This window comes from Mytilus californianus, unplaced genomic scaffold, assembly GCF_021869535.1.
Source record: "Mytilus californianus isolate M0D057914Y unplaced genomic scaffold, xbMytCali1.0.p SCAF_8, whole genome shotgun sequence".
Classification (NCBI taxonomy): Eukaryota; Metazoa; Mollusca; class Bivalvia; order Mytilida; family Mytilidae; genus Mytilus; species Mytilus californianus.
The window spans coordinates 105,596,131-105,617,672 of record NW_026262734.1 but is presented as its reverse complement, the minus strand read 5'-3'; the positions used below and the strand labels follow the sequence as shown (position 1 = coordinate 105,617,672).

The 21,542-nt window shown below is 32.0% G+C and overlaps 2 protein-coding genes across 3 annotated transcripts in view; one reads left to right on the top strand and one right to left on the bottom strand.

Moving 5' to 3' along the window:
- LOC127711141 (lysine-specific demethylase 2A-like) overlaps nucleotides 1–21,542 on the top strand; it is a 69,416-nt gene that overhangs the window by 23,637 nt on the left and 24,237 nt on the right. For both annotated transcript variants that reach the window (XM_052217091.1, XM_052217089.1), the window contains exons 4-8: nucleotides 785–831; nucleotides 7,761–7,933; nucleotides 17,723–17,829; nucleotides 19,289–19,382; nucleotides 20,937–21,090. In XM_052217091.1, the coding sequence (XP_052073051.1) occupies nucleotides 785–831; nucleotides 7,761–7,933; nucleotides 17,723–17,829; nucleotides 19,289–19,382; nucleotides 20,937–21,090 (575 nt within the window). The remainder of the gene's footprint in view (nucleotides 1–784; nucleotides 832–7,760; nucleotides 7,934–17,722; nucleotides 17,830–19,288; nucleotides 19,383–20,936; nucleotides 21,091–21,542) is intronic.
- Nucleotides 11,938–15,989, bottom strand: LOC127711142 (uncharacterized). The gene is made up of 2 exons (XM_052217092.1): nucleotides 15,898–15,989; nucleotides 11,938–14,927 (listed from the first exon to the last, which is right to left on the bottom strand). The coding sequence occupies exon 2, from the start codon at nucleotides 14,922–14,924 to the stop codon at nucleotides 13,254–13,256; it is 1,671 nt and encodes a 556-aa protein (XP_052073052.1). The 5' UTR covers nucleotides 14,925–14,927; nucleotides 15,898–15,989; the 3' UTR covers nucleotides 11,938–13,253.

Genomic DNA, 21,542 nt, shown 5'->3' with positions numbered 1-21,542 from the left:
ACGGCTGTGTCTCATTATTTATTTTGCGAACACACATTTATAGTTTACATATTTTAACCGGATCAATGACCATAATTGGACACTTCATTGATGAGTTTGTCCCAAAACACCTATCTATAGATGGACTGGTCTATGATGAGCAAATGGGTTAAACTCCGCCCGGTCAAGTGAAATAAATCAAGTTAATAATACTCGGGGACAGGACAATTATTTTCGCGTTTATCTGCATGTATACTATGATTATACTACTATAATATATAGAGACTCTCTATATAATACAGCAATGATCACCGTGGAGAAGAAACTTAGAATTGATAGTTAATAGCAAATACACTTTATTTATAATATATATACGTATGTTCATAGTATACAGAAACGGGAAAATAATGGAATATAACAGAAACCAAAAAATAACGGACTTTGAAAATAAAAGGGAGAGGGCTTGAAAAATAGTCCTGTCTCCATGTCCCTATTTGACTTTTGATATTTTTTTCTGAAATTCTCCAGACATATTTCTTTTACAAAAATTCATCCTACAATAGTTTACATACTTCCAACCAAGCTAAAAATGCGCGCGATTTCGCGGGTGTGTTCTAGTATATTTGAACAAGGAAATGCAACTGTGAGTGAGTCGGCAACCCAACAACACAAATTTACCAAATAAGACATTGACATTTACAACTTTCTTTTAATCTCACAATAAAAAATTAGACATTTGATCACAAATTTGTCATTGTATATTTTAGGGTACCTATTGAGTCATTGTATATTTTGTATTTTTCAGGGTACCCAGTGAGAACTTTAAAGTCAGTGATGTCAAGCAGTGTGTGGGTATGTACTCAATTACTTTATGAAAAAAATTGATGAATTTTATGCCTTTCTAATTTATTATTGTGAAATTGTAGTCACATTTGTTTTCTATTTACATGATGTAAGTGTTACTGATTGATTGCACAATAATTGAGAATAAAGTCCTTGTAACATTATATTGAAATTAAAGTACAATGCATAAAAAGTATAACATAAATACTGAACTCCAAGGCAAATTCAAAAAGGGGAAGTCCATAAAAACTGACAAAATCAAATGCTATCAATCAATGGAACAAGTGAAAAACAACTGCCATTTTTATACGACCGCAAAAAAATTTTGTGGTCGTATATTGGTATGACGTTGGCGTCGTCGTCGTCGTCGTCGTCGTCCGGCGTCGTCGTCGTCCGGCGTCGTCGTCCGAATACACAATGGTTTTCGCACTCTAACTTTAGTTTAAGTGAATGGATCTCTATGAAATTTTACCATAAGGTTCAATACCACAATAGGAAGGTGGGGATTGATTTTGGGGGTTATGGTACCAACAGTTAAATAATTAGGGGCCAAAAAGGGGCCGAAAATAAGCATTTTTGTAACTTCCAGACATAACTTGTGTGTTATTGTATGGATCTCTTTGACATTGTACTACAAGATTCCATATCACAAAGGGTCGATGATGGGATTGATTTTGGGGTTAATTTCCTCGAAATTTTAGGAATAAGGGGCCAAAAGGGGGCAAAAAACAAGCATTTTTCTAGTTTCATGACAATAACTTGTGTGTAAGTGTATGGATCTTTCTGAAATTTTACTACAAGGTTCCATTTCGCAAAGGGAAAGCTGGAATTGAGTTTTGTGGTAATTGCCCAAAACGTTTAGTAATAAGGGGCCTAAAAAGGGGTGAAAAATAAGCATTTTTTAGTTTCTAGACAATAACTTGTGTTCAAGTGTATGGATCTCTCTAAAATTGTATTACAAGGTACCATACCACAAAGGCAAGGCTGTTATTGAGCTTGGTTTGGGGGGAAGGGGGGGTGATGAATCATAGGGGGGGGGGGGGGGGGTCAAAAAAGGGGTAATTATTTTTTTTCGTTTAAGGAATAAGGGGAAAAAAGGTTAAAAAACTAGGGTTTCCATTTTAATAGACAAATAATTGAGTAAAGAACATTATTTAAAAGCAGTGTAAGGTTGGTAATTCAAACTCATTTAAATATCTCACCTGCACTATGTTTGAATTATGTAAATTGGAAATTTGCCAATTATTTTAGTATAATAAACTTCATTGGAAATTTGCCAATATAAAATTTTGCTGATGAAGGTTTTTTGTTTACCTTTAGTCTGACTATGATGTCATTTTCTATTTTAATAGCCTTATGATGTAGTTAAATTTTTTTTAATACTTTTATGCTGTATTTTAATGCGCTTTTATGGTTGCAAATTTATTGTTTTAATATAATAAACTCCATTGGAAATTTACCAATAGTTTGTTTATTTTTAGCTATGACTATGATGTCATTTTCTATTTAATTTTAAGGTTACAAATTAATTTCAGTTTTAAATATTATTGTAAAATGTTTGCCCAAAACATTTATTAATAAGTGGCCAAAAAAGGGGGCAAAAATAAGCATTTTTTTAGTTTCCAGACATTAACTTGTGTTCAAGTGTATGGATTTCTCTGAAATTGTACTTAAAGGTACCATACCACAAAGGGAAGTGGGTCAAAAAATTTTGGGGGGGGGGATTTTTTTTCCTTTTTTTTTTCTTTAAATTTTTCCATTTTAAGTTGGTTAATTCTGATCACAAAGAGAAAGTTGGAATTGAGTTTGGGGGATAATTGCTCAAATGTTTAGGAATAAGGGGCTAAAAAAGGGGTTAAAAATAAGCATTTTTTTTTAGTTTCCAACAATTAATTGTGTTTAAGTAATTGGATCTCTGTGAAATTGTACTGCAAGGTACCATACCACAAACTGAAGGCTGGGATTGAGTTTGGGGGGGGGCGTGATGTGTGAAAATTTTCCACTTAAAGTTGGTTAATTATTTCTGATTTAGATATAAAATCAAATAATAATGATGTGGTTTGATTTTATCAAAAACTTAAATTGAAGTTATGTATATTGTAAATTTAGGTTACATTGGAATTTAAGAATTGGCTTTGGGGTAGGGCTATGGCTCAAACCTTTAAATAATAAGGGAAAAAAAGGTGAAAAAACAAGGGTTTCCAGGTTAATAGACAAATAAGTACAAAACATTATTTAAAAGCAGTGTAAGGTTGGTAATTCAAACTCATTTAAATATCTCACTTACACTGCTTTTAAATTATGTTAATTGGAAATTTGCCAATAACTTTATTGTTAATAAATGCATTGGAAATTTGCCAACAATTTTAGTATAATAAACTTCATTGGAAATTTGCCAATATAAAATTTTGCTGATGAAGGTTTTTTGTTTACCTTTAGCCTTGACTATGAAGTCATTTTCTATTTTTATAGCCTTATGATGTAGTTGAATTATTTAATACTTTTATGATGTGTTTAAATGGGGTTTTATGGTTGCAAATTTATTGTTTTAGTTTAATAAACTCCATTTAAAATTTGGTAATAAAAAAATTTTTTGTTTATTTTTAGCTATGATTATGATGTCATTTTCTATTTTACTTTTATGGTTGCAAAGAAATTTTTATTTTTAGATATTACTGTTAAATGATGCTGATTAAGGTTTTTGCTATGTTTAGCCATGACTATGATGTCATTTTCTATTTTAATATCTGTCATGATGTATTTAAATGGGCTTTTATGGTTACAAAGGAATTTTATTTTTAGATATTACTGTAAAATGTTGCTGATTAAGGATTTTGTTTATTTTTAGCCATGACTATGATGTCATTTTCTATTTTAATACCTTTATTATGTAATTTCCATTTTTAGATATTACTGTTAAATGATGCTGATTGAGGGTTTGAATGCTGGGATTGATTTTGGGGGTAATTGCCTCCAAATTTTAGGAATTAGGGGGCAAAAAACAAGCATTTTTCTAGTTTCATGACAATAACTTGTGTGTAAGTGTATGGATATTTATGAAATTGTACTACAAGGTTCCATATCACAAAGGGAAAGCTGGAATTGAGTTTGGGGGTACTTGCCCAAAACGTTTAGTAATAAGGGGCCTAAAAAGGGGTGAAAAATAAGCATTTTTTAGTTTCTAGACAATAACTTGTGTTCAAGTGTATGGATCTCTCTAAAATTGTATTACAAGGTACCATACCACAAAGGCAAGGCTGTTATTGAGCTTGGTTTGGGGGGAAGGGGGGGTGATGAATCATAGGGGGGGGGGGGGTCAAAAAAGGGGTAATTATTTTTTTTCGTTTAAGGAATAAGGGGAAAAAAGGTTAAAAAACTAGGGTTTCCATTTTAATAGACAAATAATTGAGTAAAGAACATTATTTAAAAGCAGTGTAAGGTTGGTAATTCAAACTCATTTAAATATCTCACCTGCACTATGTTTGAATTATGTAAATTGGAAATTTGCCAATTATTTTAGTATAATAAACTTCATTGGAAATTTGCCAATATAAAATTTTGCTGATGAAGGTTTTTTGTTTACCTTTAGTCTGACTATGATGTCATTTTCTATTTTAATAGCCTTATGATGTAGTTAAATTTTTTTTAATACTTTTATGCTGTATTTTAATGCGCTTTTATGGTTGCAAATTTATTGTTTTAATATAATAAACTCCATTGGAAATTTACCAATAGTTTGTTTATTTTTAGCTATGACTATGATGTCATTTTCTATTTAATTTTAAGGTTACAAATTAATTTCAGTTTTAAATATTATTGTAAAATGTTTGCCCAAAACATTTATTAATAAGTGGCCAAAAAAGGGGGCAAAAATAAGCATTTTTTTAGTTTCCAGACATTAACTTGTGTTCAAGTGTATGGATTTCTCTGAAATTGTACTTAAAGGTACCATACCACAAAGGGAAGTGGGTCAAAAAATTTTGGGGGGGGGGGATTTTTTTTCCTTTTTTTTTTCTTTAAATTTTTCCATTTTAAGTTGGTTAATTCTGATCACAAAGAGAAAGTTGGAATTGAGTTTGGGGGATAATTGCTCAAATGTTTAGGAATAAGGGGCTAAAAAAGGGGTTAAAAATAAGCATTTTTTTTTAGTTTCCAACAATTAATTGTGTTTAAGTAATTGGATCTCTGTGAAATTGTACTGCAAGGTACCATACCACAAACTGAAGGCTGGGATTGAGTTTGGGGGGGGGGGGGCGTGATGTGTGAAAATTTTCCACTTAAAGTTGGTTAATTATTTCTGATTTAGATATAAAATCAAATAATAATGATGTGGTTTGATTTTATCAAAAACTTAAATTGAAGTTATGTATATTGTAAATTTAGGTTACATTGGAATTTAAGAATTGGCTTTGGGGTAGGGCTATGGCTCAAACCTTTAAATAATAAGGGAAAAAAAGGTGAAAAAACAAGGGTTTCCAGGTTAATAGACAAATAAGTACAAAACATTATTTAAAAGCAGTGTAAGGTTGGTAATTCAAACTCATTTAAATATCTCACTTACACTGCTTTTAAATTATGTTAATTGGAAATTTGCCAATAACTTTATTGTTAATAAATGCATTGGAAATTTGCCAACAATTTTAGTATAATAAACTTCATTGGAAATTTGCCAATATAAAATTTTGCTGATGAAGGTTTTTTGTTTACCTTTAGCCTTGACTATGAAGTCATTTTCTATTTTTATAGCCTTATGATGTAGTTGAATTATTTAATACTTTTATGATGTGTTTAAATGGGGTTTTATGGTTGCAAATTTATTGTTTTAGTTTAATAAACTCCATTTAAAATTTGGTAATAAAAAAAATTTTTGTTTATTTTTAGCTATGATTATGATGTCATTTTCTATTTTACTTTTATGGTTGCAAAGAAATTTTTATTTTTAGATATTACTGTTAAATGATGCTGATTAAGGTTTTTGCTATGTTTAGCCATGACTATGATGTCATTTTCTATTTTAATATCTGTCATGATGTATTTAAATGGGCTTTTATGGTTACAAAGGAATTTTATTTTTAGATATTACTGTAAAATGTTGCTGATTAAGGATTTTGTTTATTTTTAGCCATGACTATGATGTCATTTTCTATTTTAATACCTTTATTATGTAATTTCCATTTTTAGATATTACTGTTAAATGATGCTGATTGAGGGTTTGAATGCTGGGATTGATTTTGGGGGTAATTGCCTCCAAATTTTAGGAATTAGGGGGCAAAAAACAAGCATTTTTCTAGTTTCATGACAATAACTTGTGTGTAAGTGTATGGATATTTATGAAATTGTACTACAAGGTTCCATATCACAAAGGGAAAGCTGGAATTGAGTTTGGGGGTACTTGCCCAAAACGTTTAGGAATAAGGGGCCAAAAATAAGCATTTTTCTAGTTTCCAGACAATAACTTGTGTTCAAGTGTATGGATCTCTCTGAAATTGTACTGCAAGGTACCATACCACAAAGGGAAGGCTGGGATTGTTTTTGGGGGTAATTGTCTCAAAATGTTAGGAATTAGGGGCTATAAAGGGGCAAAAAAACAAGCATTTTTCTAGTTTCAGGACAATAACTTGTGTGTAAGTGTATGGATTTTTATGACATTGTACTGCAAGGTTCCATATCACAAAGGGAAAGCTTGGTTTGAGTTTGGGGGTAATTGCCCTAAACTTTTAGGAATTTGGGGCCAAAAAGGTGCAAAAAACCCAAGCATTTTTCTAGTTTCCAGACAATAATTTGTGTTCAAGTGTATGGATCTCTCTGAAATTGTACTGCAAGGTACCATACCACAAAGGGAAGGCTGGGATTGAGTTTGGGGGTGATGAATCATAAGGGGGTTTCAAAAAATTTGGGGGGGGGGATTTTTTTTTCCTTTTTTTTCTTTAAAATTTTCCATTTTAAATTGGTTATTTCTGATTTATATATAAAAGCAAATAATAATGATATGGTTTGAATAGGTAAATTAAAAAATTTTAAGTTCTTAGACTACTTTCATTCTGTGTGAGAAACCTATGCTGTGTCAAATATTTAATTACAATCCAAATTCAGTGCTGTATCAAGCTTGAATGTTGTGTCCATACTTGCCCCAACTGTTCAGGGTTCAACCTCTGCGGTCGTATCAAGCTGCGCCCCAGCGGAGCATTTTATTCTTACTTGGTACAGGCATTTTCCGAAGAAAATGAAATGGTGTGTTAAACCTGGTTTTATAGCTATCTAAACCTCTCACTTGAATTACAATTGTTTATAGGAACAATCAATCAACAATTCAAAAATTCTTGAAGAAACAGGATCTGGAATCTGGTATAATTGCGACCCCAAGTAAAATTCTACAATGTTATAATTAGAGGTCCTGAAGTCTTCAAAACTAACTTTTCCTTGTACATGTATTAGCTGAAATTTTATCTACCTCATGACTGAAACAAAATATTTGGTCATGGACAACTTTAATGACCAGCTTCCCATTCATTTTCATGTAAAACTAATATTTTGTGTAAAATGAAAATAAAAATTATTTGAAATTTATCTACAGCTGATGGAGGAAATTTAGCTTTTAAACTGGCACCAGATTCTTCCTTTGAAAAAGTAAAAATACTCCAACGTATATGTTTTACCTGTATAACTTAAAACAAAAACTTTAATAACAATCATTGAAGCTGCCAATGCACTGAGCAATCATAGATAACCTTTATGTTTATCTAAAAAAGATAATTTACGGGAAAGATAGAGCAAGTGCATGTAAACAGGAGTAATCTTTAAGAATTCTAATATTGGCTTACATCAGTCAAGAGATTTTACACAATATCTCTGTAATGATCAATTTGTATACCTGTATAGAAATAACAGAAATAGAAAGTTTACACATTTTTTAACTACTGAATATTATATATTTGCAGGGAGTCGCCGGATGCTTGATGTAATGGATGTTAATACACAGAAAGGAATTGAGATGTCCATGAGAGACTGGGTCCAGTATTATGAGAATACAGAAAGGTCAAGGTTACTGAATGTCATCAGTTTAGAATTTAGTCACACCAAGTTAGAGAACTATGTGGAATCACCAGCTTTGGTAAGTTAAAAGTCAGGTATATTAAAGTCTATATAAAAGTTACTGAATCTTTTTTGTCTCACCTGCGACTGCAAGACATAGTGATAACAATCCTGCAGTGACTGTGATGGCGTAAACTATTTGTATAAAGCTTTATATTTCAGATGGTAGAGGACATAGATGCTTCATGCCTCGTATGCAGATACCTTATGTTAATAAGTTCCTGTCTGTCATATGTCCATTGTCCTTGACCGCATTTTCATGGTTCAGTAACTGCTTGAAAAAAAATCATATTTTTTTTTATGTGAATTTCTCACTTATTATGAGTAATATATTTGGTATATGGCTTCCTTGCAACATCTACACGTCTGTCAGACAGGGTTCACCTGACCTCATCCTCATTTCATAGATAAGTGATCAAGTTTAAAGTTTGTTGGTCAAGTCTGTATCTCAGATACTATAGGCAATAGGTCAAATATATTTTGTGTATAGAGGGATTGTAATGTGTACATGTCCGACACACCTGTTTCATCTGACCTTAACCTTTATTTCATGGTTCATTGAACAATGTTTAGTTTTTGTTGGTCTTTTTATACGACCGCCAAAAAATTTTTGTGGTCGTATATTGGTATGGTGTTGGCGTCGTCGTCGTCGCCATCGTCCTGCGTCGTCCGAAGACACATTGGTTTTCGCACTCTAACTTTAGTTTAAGTGAATGGATCTCTATGAAATTTTACCACAAGGTTCAATACCACAAAAGGAAGGTTGGGATTGATTTTGGGGGTTATGGTACCAACAGTAAAGGAATTAGGGCCAAAAAGGGGCCAAAAATAAGCATTTTTGTAACTTCCAGACATAACTTGTGTGTTAGTGTATGGATCTCTCTGACATTGTACCACAAGGTTCCATATCACAAAAGGAATGCTGGGATTGATTTTGGGGGTAATTGCCTCAAAATTTTAGGAATTAGGGGCCAAAAAAGGGGCAAAAAACAAGCATTTTTCTAGTTTCATGACAATAACTTGTGTGTAAGTGTATGGATCTTTCTGAAATTTTACTACAAGGTTCCATATCACAAAGGGAAAGCTGGAATTGAGTTTGGGGGTAATTGCCGAAACGTTTAGGAATTGGGGGTCAAAAAGGGGCCAAAAATAAGCATTTTTCTAGTTTTCAGACAATAACTTGTGTTCAAGTGTATGGATCTCTCTGAAATTGTACTGCAAGGTACCTTACCACAAAGGGAAGGCTGGGATTGATGATGGGGGTAATTGCCTCAAAATTTAAGGAATTAGGGGCCAAAAAGGGGCAAAAAACAAGCATTTTTCTCGTTTCAGGACAATAACTTGTGTATAAGTGTATGGATCTTTCTGAAATTTCACTACAAGGTTCCATATCACAAAGGGAAAGCTGGGTTTGAGTTTGGGGGTAATTGCCCTAAACGTTTAGGAATTTGGGGCCAAAAAGGGGCCAAAAAACACATTTTTCTAGTTTCCAGACAATAACTTGTGTTCAAGTGTATGGATCTCTCTGAAATTGTACTGCAAGGTACCATACCACAAAGGGAAGGCTGGGATTGAGTTTGGGGGTGATGAATCATAAGGGGGTTCAAAAAATTTGGGGGGGGGATTTTTTTTTTTTTCTTTTTTTTTCTTTTTTTCCTTTTTTTTCTTTTTTTCCTTTTTTTTTTCTTTTAAAAAACCCATTTTAAGTTGGTTATTTCTGATTTATATTTAAAAGCAAATAATAATGATATGGTAGGAGATACACACCAAACAGGATGTGTAAATTATTATATAATAAGTATTGTGCAATAGCAAGAAATTTTCAATTGCACAGTATTGCACAATAGCAAGAAATCTTCAATTGCACAGTATTGCGCAATAGCAAGAAATCTTCAATTGCACAGTATTGCGCAATAGCAAGAAATATCCAATAGCACAATATTGCGCAATAGCAAGAAATTGTCAATTGTACAGTATTGCGCAATAGCAAGAAATATTTAATTGCACAGTATTGTGCAAGAGAAGATACTTCGTATAAATTGCTTATTTCTTGACCAATTTCAATGGGGTTTTATTCTTGAATTCTTGGGGTTTTTTAATATGCTGAATCATACCGTGTATTCAGTTTTTGGATTTTGGGCCCCGTTTTTAAATTGGTCCACATTGAGGTCCAAAGGGTTCAAAATTAAACTTTGTTTGATTTCATCAAAAATTGAATTATTGGGGTTCTTTGATATGCCGAATCTAACCATGTATTTAGATTCTTAATTTTTGGTTCCGTTTTCAAATTGGTCTACATTAAGGTCCAAAGGGTCCAAAATTAAACTTAGTTTGATTTTAACAAAAATTGAATTCTTAGGGTTCTTTGATATGCTGAATCTAAACATGTATTTAGATTTTTGATTATGAGCCCAGTTTTCAAGTTGGTCCAAATCTGGGTCCAAAATTAAACTTTGTTTGATTTCAACAACAATTGAATATATGGGGTTCTTTGATATGCTGAATCTAACCATGTATTTAGTTTTTTGATTTTTGGGCCCCATTGTCAACTTTGTCCACATTGAGGTCAAAAGGGTCCAAAATTAAACTTTGTTTGATTTCATCAAAAATTGAATTCTTGGGGTTCTTTGATTTGCTGAATCTAACCATATATTTAGATTTTGGATATTGGACCATAATAGGTGAATGTCCAATTTAAAATTTTTAAGTTCTTAGACCACATTTATTCTGTGTCAGAAACCTATGCTGTGTCAAATATTTAATCACAATCCAAATGCAAAGTTGTATCAAGCTTGAATGTTGTGTCCATACTTGCCCAAACTGTTCAGGGTTCGACCTCTGCGGTCGTATCAAGCTGCGCCCTGCAGAGCATTTTATTCTGGTGTACAATAAGCAATGGAATAATTGTAAGGTGTACATGTCTGTGGCAGGTTTCATATGACCTTGACCTCATATTCATGGTTCATTGGTCAATGTTACTTTTTTCATGTTTTTTTTTTCAGTTTTCAGGTACATTATGCAATTGTTCAACTATATTTGGTGTATGGAATTATTATAAGGTCTACTTGTCTGTCAGGCAGGGTTCATCTGACATTGACCTCATTTTCATGGATCATTGGTCAATTTTCAGTTTTCATGGTTTTGTCAGTTAATCAGATACTATAAGTAGTAGTTCAACCATATCTTGTGTATACAACCATTGTGAGGTGTATATGTCTGTCTAGCAGGGTTCATATGACTTTGACCACATTTTCATAGTTCATTGGTCAATGTTAATTTTTTTCATTTTTTCATTTTTCAGTTTTCAGGTACAATAAGCAATTGGTCAACTATATTTGGTGTATCAAATTATTAAAAGGTCAACATGTCTGTCTGGCAGAGTACTTATGACCTTGACCTCATTTTCATGGTTCATTGGTCATTGCTAATTTTCATGGTTTTGTCAGTTTATCAGATACATTAAGCAATAGGTCAACTATTTTTGTTGAATGGAATGTTTGTAAGGTGAACATGTCTGTATGGCAGGGTTCATTTGACCTTCACCCCTCATTATTATTTGATTATGATTCAAGAACAAGTAGGCAACTTGGTGGATAGTTGGCAATCATACCACATCTCCTTATTTTTATAAGACATTTCAGTATATGCAAACTTGTTTAAACGTCTAGGACCAAAAGTACATGAGGGTTTATATATCTGTTGATGAAGTTAAATTTTCTACTGTTAATAAATTGCTTTCAAATTTAAATTTAAATTAGAACACACCCAGGACATCATTTTTAGCCTGGATTTTTAGTATTCGTATTGTCATCTGCTGGTCATGCTGATAGTCATGCTGATTATAAATTGCACTGATTTCTCTGCTATCAAACTCTTTCTGTTTGAACCCATCCTGGTTTTCTTACTGTCGCAGGAAAAATGGGACACCAATAATACATCGACTTGGGATGAGGAATAAGTCACCATAAACCCATAAACTTGTCGTGGTAATGCGTGTGGGCCAATTCTGCATTAAATGAGTCGTCCAATTTATATATACTTTATTATATAATCTGCAAGTAAACAAATTGTAAACCAAGTTTACAATTATGTTCCAATAAATATGAACAATATATATGACTGAAATATTTGCATGCAACGGAGCTTTATTCTGACTTTAGCTTACATACCAAAATGCGGCTTTCAAGCCATACTGAATTCTATATATGAAATACTAAAGTAACTTTACTTTAATTGAAACATTTTAAACATAGCTAAAAGAATAAATAAATTTACAAGTACCTGCAGCGGTGACTTTAATCTGCCGCCTCCCCGGTTGTAATAATGACCAGTGACTAACTCGAAAAGTGAAATTGTATTAATATATATATGGTTAGTATTGCCGCGCTTTGAGCTCATGCATAACTCATGCTATTTGAATATAAATATATATATCATTTAAATAATAATAAAGAATCGCTTTACCTTTCTATTGTACTAATTTAAATATTCGGTACGCAAAGCAAAACATAGCGTACAAAGCTATAGTTTATTTCAAAATACGCAGCGCAAAACTATTTTCGTCAATCGTCAAGAATCAAGAATATGAAATATGAATATGATATGAATGGGAAACATACAACACTGAAAACACAAATAATATGAAATGCTTTATAATGAACAAAATGGATAAATATATCCGGTGACATAACTACTACCAGAAACTACATGTGACTTATACTATCGGTATATGTATCAGATTTGACCCAGTGTCATATTGAAAATTGAACCCCCTGAAATTTGAACCCGGGGCCAATTTTCCATTTGGAAAATTGAACCTGGGGTTAACTGTGGAAAACAAAAGTGTCGGGAGTGGTGTAATTTTTAATCAACGCCATTGTCCTATATTATTTAAGGAATGACTGTTATATTTTTTCTGTCTATGAAGAAGTATAATCAAAAATGTGGTGCACAGTCATTCCTTATAATTTAATTCTAAATTTCATGTAAATCATGAAAAACTGTTGATGACGTCATGGTCACATGACAAAATGAGCTGATAAACAAAAAACTTTCAGCCAATCAGAAGACGCGTTACATCCAAAATTGAATTATTATATTTAACGTTGAATTCTTTGATTCACTGTTTTTACATCATACCGGCTAACAAATTGGACCTCATTTTTTTACTAGAATAGATGTTCAAAATTATGGAGAGATCTAACACAGGATATGATCCAAAATAACTGATGACAGACTCAACTTAGTTTACTGATTCTGTATGATATTGAATGAATATAAATAACAAGTTGTTAGTTGTAGTATATGTATCAAAGTCAGGTGATTCCTCAGTGTATATTTCATCCAGAAGATAAATTGAATTTTCTCAAGTATTTGCCATTGCCATCACAAATAAAACCTGAAGAATCATACTGATTCAAACAAATACATTTTGGACACTCCAGTCCATCATTTAGCAGTACTTTATTATCCTTTCCATCTTTTGATATTACTATTATTCTATGAGAGTCACGGTCTGCTACAATAATGTTACCATAAGTATCTGTACAAAGTCCTCTTGGTCCTGATAAATCCTGTTTGTATTGCCAGATCTGTTTACCTGATTCATCCACACAGTATACTGCTTTACCTACTATGTCACTATAGATTACTCTGTCATTACAGTAAACAAGGTAATACAGGTAAGATTCACTCTCAACTTGTATTGACGTCAGTGTATTTCCTACTAAGTCTATAATACGGATTTCATCAATATACAAACCTACAACAAGAGAATTATCTGATAATGATAATCCCCAGCATAATTTGTCTAATTTGATAATTTTGGTTACTCTTTCAATCTTCATATTGAAGATCTTAATGGCTGTCTCCCAGGGATAAGTTATGGCTATAGTGTCCTGATTGATCTGTGTGACACTGAAGGCTTCACCAGGTATAGGTAACTGTTTCTCAAGTTTGCCATCAGGAGTAAGTAGGTTAACTTTTCCACTTGATTCCACTTCCACTACTATAACTCTTCCATCCATCAGACAAATTATGTCACTCGCCTTCTTCATGTTGATTTCTATCTTTGTCTCAATGTTCATGGTCATGTTGTTTATGTTGGATTGTTCTTGTGATTCTACTTGTGCTTCCCTCCTCACACTTGTTTCTTTATTCAAATCCATATCTGTTTTAACAACGGTTAATTCTCCTAAGGATTCTAACTTTTTTATTATCTTTTCTACTTCATTGTTTTGCTCCATTTTGATGTTGAATTCTTTTGCCCTGTCATCATTTTCCAGATCATCAACATATCGTTGACATTGATGTACTTGTTGTTCAATTTGATGTACACCTAGAAATGATTGGAGTTTTGAAGTGTGTGGTATGACTGTATGCAAGTGGTCCTGCATTTCCTTTAAGTTTTTCTGTTTTCCTTCAATCTCAGCTATTAAATCTGTTGCTTTTGATTTTTCCTGATTCAAGATGGTATCTGCCTCATTGCATATCTTCTTCTCTAGGTGGGTTAAATGTTTATCTATTTTCTTGCGAATTTTCACAATTAATTCTTTTATGCTTTCATATTCTTGTTCTCCTCTTTTAATGTTTTGTGATTTGTTATTTACCATTTTATCCAAGAGATGTAAGATGGAGTTGATATCTTTCTCTACAGATTCTTTAGATTTTTCAATCTTGGTTTTCTCCACAACACTTGCTAAACTTTTTATTCCAGTACATTTTAAATGAGTATTGGAAATACATTCATCACAGCAAGGCATTAAATGACTGGGACAGTACAAGTTAAGTTGTTGACCATGCTTGTCACATTCTGTTTTAATAGCTCGGACAGATGGGTGATAACTTTTAATATCAATGGTCTTATGATCACGTGATAACTTAGATCTTTTGTGATGACCAGAACATATTGAACATAATCCTTCATCACAGTTGTAACACCAGATGTCAGCTTTAGTGTTTACTTTTCCTTCTTTACAAGGACCACATGGAATAGGTTTACTGGATGCCATGACCTGAAAATTTCCAAGATAAATGTCAAGGTCCAAATAGTTAATGGTGAATATTGGCTTTAATATATTTAGACTGGAACTAAACAACATAAAACACAGAAAATTCTAGAGGTCAACAAATTGTCTTTAAAATTTTAATAATAGACAAGTATTATAATAGACTAACTTCCAAACTTGAACATGTCTAAAGTGTAGACAAATTTTAATTACAAGAGACCAAAGATCTTCCATCAACAACCTCTTTAAGGATGAATAAAAAATTATGTAACTGAAGATGACTACCTACAAGCTGACACTATGAGGAGTTAAACTAGTCTACAATAAAAAAAAATTCAGAAATATCAATGATCTCTTTAATGCATAGACAAGAGACAAAAAACCAAAGGGACAATCATAAGTCAAACCTAAGAAGAGGTACAAACCAATCCTAAACAAATTTTGTCTCATATAAAAATAAATAGATGTGGTATGATTGCCAGTGAAACAACTCTCCACCAGAGACCAAATGACATAGAAGTTAACAATTATAGGTCACAATATATAATGACCTTCAACAATGAGCAAAACACATACTACATATAGTCAGCTATAAAAGGTCCTGAAATGACAAATGAGTAAAATTCAATTGAGAAAACTAACAGCCTGGTTTATGTACAAAACAATGAACGAAAAACAAATATGATATACAACAAACTACAACCACTGAATTACAGACTCCTGACTTTGGACAGACACATATAGAATGTTTCAATGGTTGTCGTTTAGTGCTGTCTATTATATTTGTTTATCATTCATTCACCCTGTTATATTGGCCACTAGCTGTCCTTCTAGTTGATTACATTAAAAAAAAAATAATTTGAATTAATAATTTTCAATCATTGGTGAAAATGACAGATTCCATAGTTGATAATAAGTTTGAATAATAACACATATTTTTTTGTGAAGTACAATAAATAATATTTTAACCAAATACCTCTTGATGTTGTTATGACAAAAGTTTAGTTCCTTTTCACTGTTCCTTCAATGTCAACCAACCAGGAAGTTATTTAGGACATGTCTATACCTGATTCAACTAATCAGTAAATATTTAAATGACATGGAAAATAACTGACCCACATAAAAGTTAAAGATAAATTGTTGTGGTAATGAAATTAGTTGGATTTAAATTTTCTATTAGTATATGTTAATTGATTCTAAATACAGAAATATTCTTTTGAAAGAATCGTGATGTATTTTGTTTCTCATCTAAAGATTTGCTGCTGTATGATAGTGTGATGATGATCTGATTTTAACCTTGTCTATATGTTGAGACAATATTTTCTGTGCTACAACAATTGTTTCAGTTTAGAAATCTTCCTCACAATAAATATTTCAATGAGCCTCACTAGTAAAATAATAATACTTGTCTACTGTAAAACAAGATAATTTTTGTCTCGTCTGTGACTTTTGTCAGTGTATGTTAGACATAGGAATTACTATATGGAGCCAGCATAAACTATTTGTATAAAGTTTTATATTTCAGAATGTGAAAGACGGATGCTTCATACCTTGTATGCAGATTCCTTATGTTACAAAAACTTGTCTTTTATGTGTCCATTGTCCTTGACCTTATTTTCATGGATCAGCGACTGCTTGAAAAAAAATTATAGCTTTTTTTTTTCATGTGTATTTCTCACTTATTATGAGTAATAAGAATACTATATTTGTATATGGGCTCCTTACAAAGTCTACATGTCTGTCAGACAGGGTTCACCTTACCGCGACCTCTTTCTATGGATCAGCAATCAAGGTTAAAGTTATGTGATTAGGTCCATTTCTCAGATACTATAAGCAATGGGGCAACTATATGTGGTGTATGGAATGATAGTAAGGTGTTCATGTCAGTCTCGCATGTTTCATCTGACCTTGATCTCATTTTCATGGTTCATTGGTCAATGTTAAGTTTTTGTGTTTTGGTTTGTTTTTCAACTACTGTAACTTCAGAAATTATTGCGTGCATTTATTATTGCCATTTTTGAAGAATGGACAAAAATGTGAGATTAATTATTGCAATTATAAGAAAATCTGTATAAAGACATAAGTACCAGATATCAGAATGTGAGTTTTTATTATTGCGATCCTCAACCAGTTGCATTATTCGTAATAATAAAAACCTCGAATTTATTTCTGAATTTACAGTACTATAAGCAATAGTTCAACTATATTTGGTGAATGGAAAGATTGTGAGGTGTACATGTCTGTCTGACAATATTTATCTGACCTTGACATCATTGTCACTGATCTTTAAGAATGTTAAGTTTATGAGACACTTGTAGTAAAACGTTTATCTTTAAGACTTTCAACATAAAATCAATGGTTAGTACAGCAGGCATGACATTTCAGTGTGTGCACTTTTAACCTATTAAGAATGTTTGCAGAAGGAACAATGAATAGATAGATGGGGTGATATATAACTAAAGGAATTTAGAAAGAATTGCCTATAAAACATGTTACTGTAATTCAGAAATTATTGCGTGCATTTATTATTGCAATTTTTGAAAAATGGACAAAAATGTGAGATTAATTATTGCCATTTCAGGAAAAACTGCATACAGATATATCGATCAGATATCAGAATGCCAGTTCCTGTCGGATTCAGAACCTTCATTTTGTAAAAATTACTGAATCTGTCAGCTGAAAAGTTATTAAAAAAATCTGTAATAAATTATGGTCGTTGACAAAGGACTTGCTTCTAAGTCAGATGACGACATATTGTTTGATATAGGGATCAACTAAAGTTGTTTATTCTTTCTTTGTAGGTCAGACAAGTGGATTGGGTGGATACAGTATGGCCAAGACACTACAAAGACTGTCAGACAGAATCCACAAACATTATTGACAAGATGAAATACCCAAAAGTTCAAAAGTAGGTTAAAATTTGAGGCAAATGGAGACAACATTTCTACTATCAAGAATTTAGTATATGACATTAATTTTATATAGTGTTTTGATGTATGGCTGGAATAGGTGCACTACGATGTTACATTAAGAATGCATAACAATGTAATTTAGCACCAAAAAGGGAAGTGGGATTTCGAGCATTTAAAAAAACTAGGTTTTCTATTTCTAGCTAAAAAATTAACACGTGGACCAACTTTTTTATTGCAATCTACTATATACTACTTAAAGAATGTTACACAGAAATTGCCAGAAAAAAATCCACTGTATAAGTTTACTATATGCATTTGTACAGGGAAGAAAATTGTCTATGGCTTTCTATTGCTAATAATTGTATGATTTCACAAAAAAGTAATCATATTCAGCATTCACTTTAGGGACTTCCTTAAAGGCCTATAAATAAAGGAACATTTAAAAAAAAAATGGGTGAAAATATCTCTTTCCTTTTGAAAATTAGTTTATGAAAAAGTATTGAAAAATGAAATTTTGTGTTCTTACATGAAACATGCAAATTTCAAACTTAAATATCTCGAAAAGTAAGTCATAAAGGTACATTTTTCTTTGCCTATTTAGATAGTTCATATCAAAGATTGACTTTTTGCAAAAATTTTTGTTGTTACTGTCTCAGTGGTGAAAATATCTAGTCCTTGCCCTATGTGCCTCCAGGCATAAAAAGAACTAGGTAGGTAGGTAGGTGAATACCACACATATGCTTCTGTTAATACCATACAAACAGCACAGCATAAGAGTGATATATATATATATTCAAAAATTCATTCATCAAGTATAAAAATAAGGAGATGTGGTATGGTTGCCAATGAGACAACTATCCACCTGAGTTCAAATGACTATAATAAAAGCAATTATAGGCAACTGTACGGCCTTTAACAATGAGAAAAATCCATACCATATAGTCAAGTAAGTCAACTATAAAAAGCCTCGACATGACAAAATGTGAAACCATTCAAACGAGAAAACTAACGACCTGATTTATACAGTACAATTGTTTATTGTCAGTTTGTACATTTTCCCTTTGATCTTACTGCCTAATATTTGAAATCATTGGCACGACTTGATACTGGAAAATATTAAGCAATGAAGTCATGCATCAGTGCAGAAACATCACGTCCTCAAGTCCATCCACGTCATTTCATCAATGAAATGCATGTGACTTCATTCATACAACCGAACAACTACCCCAATGTTTTGTAGGTGTAAAAGTCGTTTTTACAAACTATTTCATTTTTCTTCATATTCTCAACCAAAAAAAAACATACAGGTAAGAGAAATTATGGCATTTTATTTTTTGATATTGACCTTATCAGCTCACCCTAGCGGGCTCCCTTGAAATTCTTCCTGGTAAAGTCAGTATCAAAAACAAAAATGCCATCATTCTATGTATATTAACATTTTTGTGATGATTTTAGGTATTGTCTGATGAGTGTGAAGGGATGTTATACAGATTTCCATGTAGACTTTGGTGGTACCTCTGTCTGGTATCATATACTACACGGGAAAAAAGTAAGTGCAAGTTGTATGTTTTATTTAAATACCATAATAGTTGTAATTTTTTAATTTTCAAATCTTTGCTATTTTCATTTTTAAAAAGCCATGGTCAGTGTAATAAAAAGAATAACTAATCCAAGAATTCAAATATAGAAAAATTCGTAAGGGTTCCGCGGAACCCAGTGTCTCGCCTACTTTTGCTGTTAGTCACAGGCTCAACAAAAATGGGGAAAAAATTATTAAAAATTTTCCTCTAGATACTATCTTTTGATTGTAAGAAGTTCTGTTCAATTTTGGTAAAAATCCAAGAAGGTTTATGAATCTAATAAATGCTTTTGAAAAACTGCAGACTGTACGTAATGTTAACTGGAATAAAACTATGTCCATTTATAAGTAATATACAGAAAAACAGGAAATAAATTTTTACAAAACTTTTGAATACTATCTTATGATCACAAACAAGCTTCTGTCCAAGTGTGGTACAAATCCAGGATAGTTTAAGAAAGTAATTAAAATTTAAAAAACTTTAACCACAGAGTGAATGTTATGTTAACTGGCAGAAAAACTAAGTCCATATATGAGTAAAATACAGATAAACAGGATTTTTTTTTTCACAAAATCTTCTTCTGGATACTATCTTATGGTTGTAACAAGCTTCTGTCCAAGTTTGGTACAAATCTAGGATAGTTTAAGAAAGTTATTAAAATTTGAAAAACTTTTAACCACAGAGTAAATGTAATGTTAACTGGCAGAAAAACTAAGTCCATTTATGAGTAAAATACCGATAAACAGAATGTTTTTTTTTACAAAATTAAGTTCTGGATACTATTTTATGATCATATACAAGCTTCTGTCCAAGTTTGGTTGAAATGCAGGATAGTTTAAGAAAGTTATTAAAATTTGAAAAACTTTAACCACAGAGTGAATATTTGTGGACGCCGCCGACTGATAATTAACTTGTGTGCATTCCTGAATTAATGTGTTGTTTGGTCACCAGTTTAATATTTATCCTTACTTGAACTCTCTGATTAGTTATTCTAAAATTATTTCGAGTAAATTATGCACACAAAACCCTATTGTCACTGGCTTAACAGCTATATTTACCTTTATTCCAGACCTCATCTTTACCTTAACTAACATAGTGCTGTGAAATGAAGATACAAAATGATGTTATTTTGAATAACATTACTTGACAAAAAAAAACTATTTTTATTAAAAATCTTATATTAAAGTTGCATATACAGTATATGGTGAATGAATCTATCTGTTCTAATTATAGTTATGGACAAAGGAAAATAACTCTAGTTGAAAACTTTTGTCTAAATTTATTCCATTGCTTTAATAATACATTTCAGTTCAGAATGCCAAATGAAAGCAATCACAAGTGCTTTGATTTATATTTAAATATTTTTCACACAAGTTTGGTCTGTGAATATACGACACACATGTACAAAAAAGGGAATAAAAGAAATGGAAATACAGAGTGTTGAAAACACCACTTCATGTACACATAGTAATTGAAAAACAAACAGCACATACAAAGTGGATTTAAGATGTTTCTGTTTTCAGGTATTTTGGTTAATTCCACCAACACCAAAAAACATGGAAATCTACTTAACCTGGGTGTTGTCAGGGAAACAAGGTGACATTTTCTTGGCAGACAAGGTTGAGGGATGTGAGAGAATTACACTGCATGCTGGGTACACTTTCATCATACCATCAGGTAAGTAGTTACCTTGGAAACTGAAACTATATGCGTATTTCAGTTTATGGTTTTAAGTGGTAGCCAATTTATTGCAAGTAAGACAGTAGAATAGTGATAGAAAAATGATATTAATTTCTGTTGGAAACATAGAGTTCCAATCATTTGTTTAAAGATATTTCTCCCAGAAAGGGAGTTTGCAAAGGATTTCTGTCACAGTTAAAAAAAAAATAACTGTAAAGACCAGTTTATGTTGTTCAAGAAGACGGTCCATAATCAGAGATAGCTACCTATCTTTGGGAAGAAATCTGACAATCATTGAAAGTAAGATTGGAGCAAAACGCACTGTGCCATGAGTGTTGACAGGCAAATGTCACTGTAGATGCGCTAGCTAGACCATTCAACTGTTTAGGCACCTCAAGATGTTGGAAACTTAGCGAATATTAAAAGAACTTCAGAAACATACTTCATCT